This window comes from Alosa sapidissima, chromosome 3, assembly GCF_018492685.1.
Source record: "Alosa sapidissima isolate fAloSap1 chromosome 3, fAloSap1.pri, whole genome shotgun sequence".
Lineage (NCBI taxonomy): Eukaryota > Metazoa > Chordata > Actinopteri > Clupeiformes > Clupeidae > Alosa > Alosa sapidissima.
The window spans coordinates 17,638,575-17,646,054 of record NC_055959.1 but is presented as its reverse complement, the minus strand read 5'-3'; the positions used below and the strand labels follow the sequence as shown (position 1 = coordinate 17,646,054).

General features: G+C 48.7%; 1 protein-coding gene across 1 annotated transcript; it reads left to right on the top strand.

Moving 5' to 3' along the window:
* The first annotated feature begins 336 nt into the window (after nucleotides 1-336).
* paqr4a (progestin and adipoQ receptor family member IVa) lies at nucleotides 337-7,043 on the top strand. Its single transcript, XM_042085503.1, has 3 exons — nucleotides 337-920; nucleotides 3,608-3,826; nucleotides 6,598-7,043. Exons 1-3 carry the CDS (start codon nucleotides 641-643, stop codon nucleotides 7,029-7,031), a joined length of 933 nt encoding a protein of 310 aa, XP_041941437.1. The 5' UTR covers nucleotides 337-640; the 3' UTR covers nucleotides 7,032-7,043.
* The last annotated feature ends 437 nt before the right edge of the window (nucleotides 7,044-7,480 follow it).

Sequence of the window (7,480 nt, the reverse complement as noted above, 5' to 3'; positions counted from 1 at the left end):
AGGCGCGTTAAGCAGCTCCCCATCATCTAAGCCCGTGCGTTTCGGCTGCAGCCTAATTCTGTATCATGTCTGATTTGAAGGTTTATGGGACTCTGTTGTGGACGCAGGGTCGGTAGTGCATAGCCTTCTCGGACTGGTCATTTAGATGACTAATTTATGAGTTATTTGAGGAAATTACTTTGAAACGATGTTATCATCAGTTGACAGACGCCAACTTACTTCAGTTTGCCACTGAGTTGTAAGAATACTACCGGGTGTGGACGATTTGGGCCATTGTTAACTGTAACAATCGATTATTACCGAAGCAATCACGTATCAATCTCTAGCTAAAACCTGTACTATAGGCTTACGGGTGTGACATATTGCGTTAAATGTTAGAAGGCTATGTCACATCACACACAGTGGGTTTACATCATGTATGTGGTCAGCCGTTTCTTCGTCAATCCGTGCGGATGACACGGCCACCAGTCTTTAGGGGAGATTGTAAAAAGCCTGTCGCTGGGCTGTCAGTGGTAGCAGCTACACTGAAATAGGCTACTTGATTGCCCATATAGCTGGAAAGAACGTTTATATCCAAGCCAGTTAGTCATGTAGCTCGGAGGTTCTCAAGCTCTTTTGTTATTCCGCACTCTGCAGATCGATGACTGCGGTGTTACACACACTGTTATTCACAATTCTTGTGTCCCTCTTGTATATAGATGTACAGTCGTTTGGTTACTTTTTTGGAGGGGTTATCCTAACAGTGTTGGTTGCTATGGCATTTTTAAATGGACCCAGATTACTAGACTGGGCGAATTCACCTCCACATCTTCAGTTTAACAAATATGTCCTAACTGGATATCGACCAATATCGTCGGTTCAAGACTGCATTCGAAGTCTTTTTTATCTGCACAATGAACTGGGAAATATCTACACGCATGGTAAGTAGCCTACACTCCTTCTCATACAGTAGCCTTACCTTCTGCAGTAAACTTTAAAAAAGTTTAACTTGGTTTGTGTGTGGTGTGTGTGTGTGTGTGTGCGCGCGCGCGCGTGTGTGTAGGGAGGGAGGGACTGAAATACAGAGTCAGACCATTATGTAAATTTACATATGTGTATGCAACATCCTGTGTCCACATCAGCCTTTATTTATGTTGTTCAAATTACAGTCACTATGCTACTGTTTTATAGGCTACTCATTTTCAAGAGTACATTGAATGTGATTGTGATTAGAGCTGTAGTTTAAAATTCAAAATCTAATCTAATCAGTCTAAATACAGCCACAAAGCCAGCCAATGTAGGTGTTGACAAGAGAGACCAGTACATTTCATGAAAAAAATAAGTGACATGAGTCTCTGATAGAAAATGTGTATGAAATGGTTGAGTTGAGATGAAAGACCTCTAATGGAAGAAATGTCTTAAAATGTGTCAGTGAATTTAAAATGTTCAGGCATTCTCCCTCAAGTTTTTCTATTGGAATGGTCTGAGAATTTGCAATTAAAAAGTTGCATGGAAACCCAGCTAGTGACATCATGTCGCAGAGAGTGTTTGACTACAGACAAGGCAGTTCTTTTTACTCCACCCCAAAAGTGTTGACTCAGCCTGAATGGGTGTGAAGGTTTTCCATGGCATTGTTACGCCCACACCAACTTAGGCATTCAGGTAGTTACAGTAACAGTATTTGCTTTAAAGGAAAATAAAATCTGCTGTGCTCTAACAGAGCAATCAACCTGTTTTGACAAGAATCGCTTCTTCTTTAAAGTATTATCCATGCTTATTGTGGATACTGAATTCTTATTATGGTCATTAACATCACTTTATTTTGACAAGAAGCCGAGAGCAGAATCCCTCTGTCCGAAGGCAAGACTTGATGTCTTGATGCAAGACAAATAAAACCTTTTGTAGATTTGGTGTGCTGGGTGTGGTGTTTATATTATGTCTGAACCTGTATCAGGTATGTACCACCTAGCCTTGTCTGTCCAGTGGTATGTTTGGGTGGTTGTTTGGATGTAATTAGCGTAATGGGATGTTTGGATGGAGGGGGTTTGGATGTAATTACCGTAATACTATGGGTGTTTTGCGTAACAGTTAACTTAAGTATTTCAGTGTTTGTCATAAGTCAGCCGTTAGCACGTGCAGGTGTCACTCAGAGGTCCCGTATGAGACAGCCTGTCCTTAGGTAGTCCCTTCCCATACATATAGTATGTGACTATTCCAAGACCTCAGAGTCAGACACAAGTACACACACACACACACACACACTGCGCTTTTCTCTAGGCTGTCCTCTGTGTGATGGGTGAGGTCTGTGCTGTTAAATGAACTATGATAGTAAAAGAGGGCTGTGGCAGGGGAGATAGTGCACTCAAAATAGATGTGTGATATGGCATTGGAGTCATTACCTGTGCAGGACTAATGATGAGATAACAGACACAGAGAAGGAGAGAGAGAGAAAGATGTAAGTTATGGTGTAGTTTCCTCCACTTTGAGACTCCTGTGTCTCTTCAAGAACCAGTCTGCTGAACTGCTGTTGTTGGCCAAGGAGGCAGTCTTGGAGTATTAGTGGTGAAGGATAATAAGCAGGGGCCATAACATCACCACCTGGTACAGGCGTAACAACAGCACTTGTTCAGCGTTGACTCACAGACTGCCACTGAAGTGTTGGCCTGGGCCTGCCTGATGTGCAGCCTGCTGACATGGTCAGGAATTCTGCCTGTCAGGACATGCAGAGGTCATTGATGGCCAGTGCTTTCACAATGTCATTCTTTTTTTTGTGCAAGTGTCAAGATATCCATTAATATACCTTTCAAGGTAATGTGCCTTACAACTAAGATAAACATTTTTTTTCTGTGCCCTCCTCTTATGAGATTAACAGTGTATTTGGATGTTGATGGTAATTTATGATACCACAGATGAATTAAGACCCAGTCAGACCAATGGTAGGAAAAAATCAGGAACAGAGTTTTATTTACAATGATGCGCATCAAGGGAGAGACAGCATGACTTCACCTAAAGATCCATCAGCAGCTCTTACTAGACAAGGAAATAGTAAGGGTTTAAGTATCCTTCCAGGCTGACGGGAGATGGCGTTGGTCATCCCATCTCACATAGACTACACTGAATCAGACTCCGGAGGAGATAGCTACGCGCAAAGTCATAATATTCCCACTTATCTCTAAATACATACCGGTAGTCACACACAGATATACACAGGGACAGTACAGATATCATACAGAGTCATTACGTAGAATCATACTTTTAGTTTCAAAGTGACCCACTAGTGAGAAATGCAGAAAATTAAACCACATATTGGAATATTGGACACAATACTCTATTCCACTTTCTCTCAATGATATAAGAAATTATATCTGTACAATGTTTCTTTTTTTTTTTTTTTTTCTGGACGCGTCACAGTACACAGATCCCTGCTCATGATCATGAATGAAGTGTATGTGGGGAATGGGGCAAAGAGCATGCTTAACTAACTTCTCTATGGCCAGAGGCTGTTTGTTCACAGTCACTTCAGTCAGTTCACTTCTTGTTTACAGCTTTGACATTTTCAAAGGACCTACAGTGGCTCAAACCAGTGACATCTCTCTCTCTCCTCTCTCTCTCTCTGTCCCACTCCCAGGCATCCCGCTGCTATGCTTCCTGGTGCTGCTCCCTCTCAACATCCCCTGGTCCCAGATCAGTGTGACGTGGCTGGGTGTGGTGCACTTCCTGGCCTGCCTGTCTCCCCAACTGGGCTCGGTGCTCTACCACCTGTTCATGAACCACGAGGGCGGTGAGCCCGTCTACCACACGCTCCTCACCCTGGACATGTGCGGCATCTGCATGATCAACACCCTGGGTGAGCCTGCCGCTGTTGCTGCTGCTACGCTCCTCTCCTTTCTTCTCGTCTCCTCTCCTCTGCTCTGCTCTCCTCTCCTCTCCTCTGCTCTCCTCTCCTCTCCTCTCCTCTGCTCTCCTCTCGTCTCCTCTCGTCTCCTCTCCTCTGCTCTGCTCTCCTCTCCTCTGCTCTCCTCTCGTCTCCTCTCCTCTGCTCTCCTCTCCTCTCCTCTGCTCTCCTCTGCTCTCCTCTCCTCTCCTCTCGTCTCCTCTCCTCTGCTCTCCTCTCCTCTCCTCTGCTCTCCTCTGCTCTCCTCTCCTCTCCTCTCGTCTCCTCTCCTCTGCTCTCCTCTCCTCTCCTCTCGTCTCCTCTGCTCTGCTCTCCTCTCCTCTGCTCTCCTCTCCTCTCCTCTGCTCTCCTCTCGTCTCCTCTCGTCTCCTCTCCTCTGCTCTGCTCTCCTCTCCTCTGCTCTCCTCTCGTCTCCTCTCCTCTGCTCTCCTCTCCTCTCCTCTCCTCTGCTCTCCTCTGCTCTCCTCTCCTCTCCTCTCCTCTGCTCTCCTCTCGTCTCCTCTGCTCTCCTCTCTGCTCTCCTCTCCTCTCCTCTGCTCTCCTCTCCTCTCCTCTCGTCTCCTCTCCTCTGCTCTCCTCTCCTCTCCTCTGCTCTCCTCTCCTCTCCTCTCCTCTCCTCTCGTCTCCTCTCCTCTGCTCTGCTCTCCTCTCCTCTCGTCTCCTCTCCTCTGCTCTCCTCTCGTCTCCTCTCGTCTCCTCTCCTCTGCTCTGCTCTGCTCTGCTCTCCTCTCCTCTCCTCTCCTCTCCTCTCCTCTCCTCTGCTCTCCTCTCATCTCCTCTGCTCTGCTCTGCTCTCCTCTCCTCTCCTCTCCTCTCCTCTCCTCTGCTCTCCTCTCGTCTCCTCTCGTCTCCTCTCCTCTGCTCTGCTCTCCTCTCCTCTGCTCTCCTCTCCTCTCCTCTCCTCTGCTCTCCTCTCCTCTCCTCTCCTTTCCTCTGCTCTCCTCTCGTCTCCTCTCGTCTCCTCTCCTCTGCTCTGCTCTCCTCTCCTCTGCTCTCCTCTCATCTCCTCTCCTCTGCTCTCCTCTCCTCTCCTCTGCTCTCCTCTCCTCTCCTCTCGTCTCCTCTCCTCTGCTCTCCTCTGCTCTCCTCTGCTCTCCTCTCCTCTCCTCTCCTCTGCTCTCCTCTCCTCTCCTCTCATCTCCTCTGCTCTGCTCTCCTCTCCTCTCCTCTCCTCTCCTCTGCTCTCCTCTCGTCTCCTCTCGTCTCCTCTCCTCTGCTCTGCTCTCCTCTCCTCTGCTCTCCTCTCCTCTCCTCTGCTCTCCTCTGCTCTCCTCTCCTCTCCTCTCCTCTCCTCTGCTTTCCTCTCGTCTCCTCTGCTCTGCTCTCCTCTGCTCTCCTCTCCTCTCCTCTGCTCTCCTCTCGTCTCCTCTGCTCTGCTCTCCTCTCCTCTCCTCTGCTCTCCTCTCATCTCCTCTCTGCTCTCCTCTCCTCTCCGTACCATTCTGTTCAGCACCGCTTTGTACCGTCTATGCAGGCAGCTGTCCCCAGTACCGGGCCCCTCACTTCCCCACACTCACACTGGAGGGCTTTGTTTCTGCCCACTGTCCTTTGCTCTAATGTCTTTCTCCTGTGTGTGTGTGTGCGTGTGTTTGTGTGTGTGCTGTTTGCTCTCTCTCTCTCTCTGTGTGTGTGTGTGTGTGTGTGTGTGAATGCATTCATTTTCATGCTGTCACTGTCGCTGTAGCACTAGTTGTTGTTCTCAGGTTGTTTGTAGCTATTGCTTAGTTGTCTTTTTTCTTTCTTTTTTTTCTTTCTTTCTTTCTTTTTCTTTCTTTCTTTCTTTCTTTCTTTCTTTCTTTATTACATTTCTTCATCGATGTCTGTTCTGCACCCTGCATAATCCCTTTTCCTGTAAGGATTGGTCACATTGGTGAGGCCTACCAACATCGCCCAGCCCTGCTCTTACAGGGATCAATGTCAGTAGCCTCGGCCTCCTGATCACAGGGAATGCCCTGTGTGTCTGTGAATGAAGCCTCTGTGTATGATCTCTGTGAACTGAAAATACTGACTTCTCTTGATCAAATTGATTTTCTCCGGTTTTTAGCTAAACTCTAGTTAAGTTTCAGCAAAAAGTTAGTGAACTGTGTTGACTCATTCCACAACGTGTTGTATTCTCATGGACGTTGTGTGGATTTTGGACAGGTACACAACAGCATGCACGGTGCTCTTGTTCACTGTCTGCGTTTTGCCCTTGGTGTTCAAGGTGCGGTGTAAGACATTTAGGCTGTGCATGTGATTAAGTTGGAACTGGAGCAGCCTGGTGCAGTGCCATGCACGTCTTTGGAGCCCACTAATCAGCAAATCCTGTATACTGTACATTTTCTGCTCTTAAGCTGCTGCTCTTGCGTTTTTATAACCGCGCGACCCTGTTTACCCGAGACTGCTCGTGATGAGTCATACAACTTTGGTCCTCCTGGGAGTGCTTGTGTCAAGCCCTATGTGTGTGTATGCGTCTCTCTCTCTCTCTCTATCTCTCTGTCTCTCTCTCACCTTTTCTCGACTCTCCCTCTCTTACACTTCTACCATTTATCCTATGCTGTCTTATGTCCTGTCTTTTCTGGTTGCTTTCTGTTTGGGTTTTTTTTATCACCGAAAACCCTGTCCTCTTCACCAACCAAACTCTTCTTCCCTATGTTCATCCAGTTTTATGTGAACGCCCAAAGGTCACCTTTTTAACGTGTGTGTGTGTCTCTCTCTCTCTCTTGCTCGCTCTGTACCTGCAGGTGCCCTCCCCATCGTGTATAGCACGCTGCTCTGCTACCCGTTCACGCGAACGGTGGCGCTGCTCGTGTACATCCTGCTGTCCAGTTACGCCATCTACTGTGCCATCACGGCACGCAGCAGCGTTCGGCGTCTGCGCTCCTTCGCCTGGCAGGCGCTCTTCCGCTTCTCCTTCTTCCTGCTGCGCTGGGCGGGCGTGGGGGGCGGAAGCCCCACGTCGCTGCGCCACTTCCTCACCATGGACGCGCTGGCCGTGCTCGGCGGGGTCATCAACATCACGCGCATCCCCGAGCGCTTCCGTCCGGGCCTCTTCGACTACTGGTGCAACAGCCACCAGATCATGCACGTGCTGGTGGTGGGCTCCATCCTCTACCTGCACTGGGGCGTGCTGGACGACCTGCTGTGGATCAACAGCTACCACTGTCCCTCGGACTGAGCGTGAGCAGGGGGGGGGGGGGGGGGGGGGGGGTGAACTGGGTGGGGCTGCTCTCCCTCTGCTGGCGTGGTGGAGACTGGTGGGATGGGGTGGGGAGGGGAGGGTGAAGGGCCTTAGTGAGGACCACCGGGAGTTGAGCTTCTCCCATCATATCTCCATAAAGGTATACATGGCAAGGATCCATGCGATTTGTTTTTTTTTTTTTTTTTTTTTTTTTTTTTGTTTGTATGTCATTAGGGCACAGCAGCGCTGTATCACTGCGAGCTGGTGACACACAGCCTGCGGCTCTAGGCCAGAATGTACATATCTCTCTGCGTCGGCCTCCACACGTCTCATCCTCGCGCCCACAGCCATGTATGTGTCAAAAGTGGAGCAAAGAGGAAGGTCACCCCCGTCACCCCGGCAACGCATACAAGTCATGCACGCACGCACGCAAAAACCACGGTCTG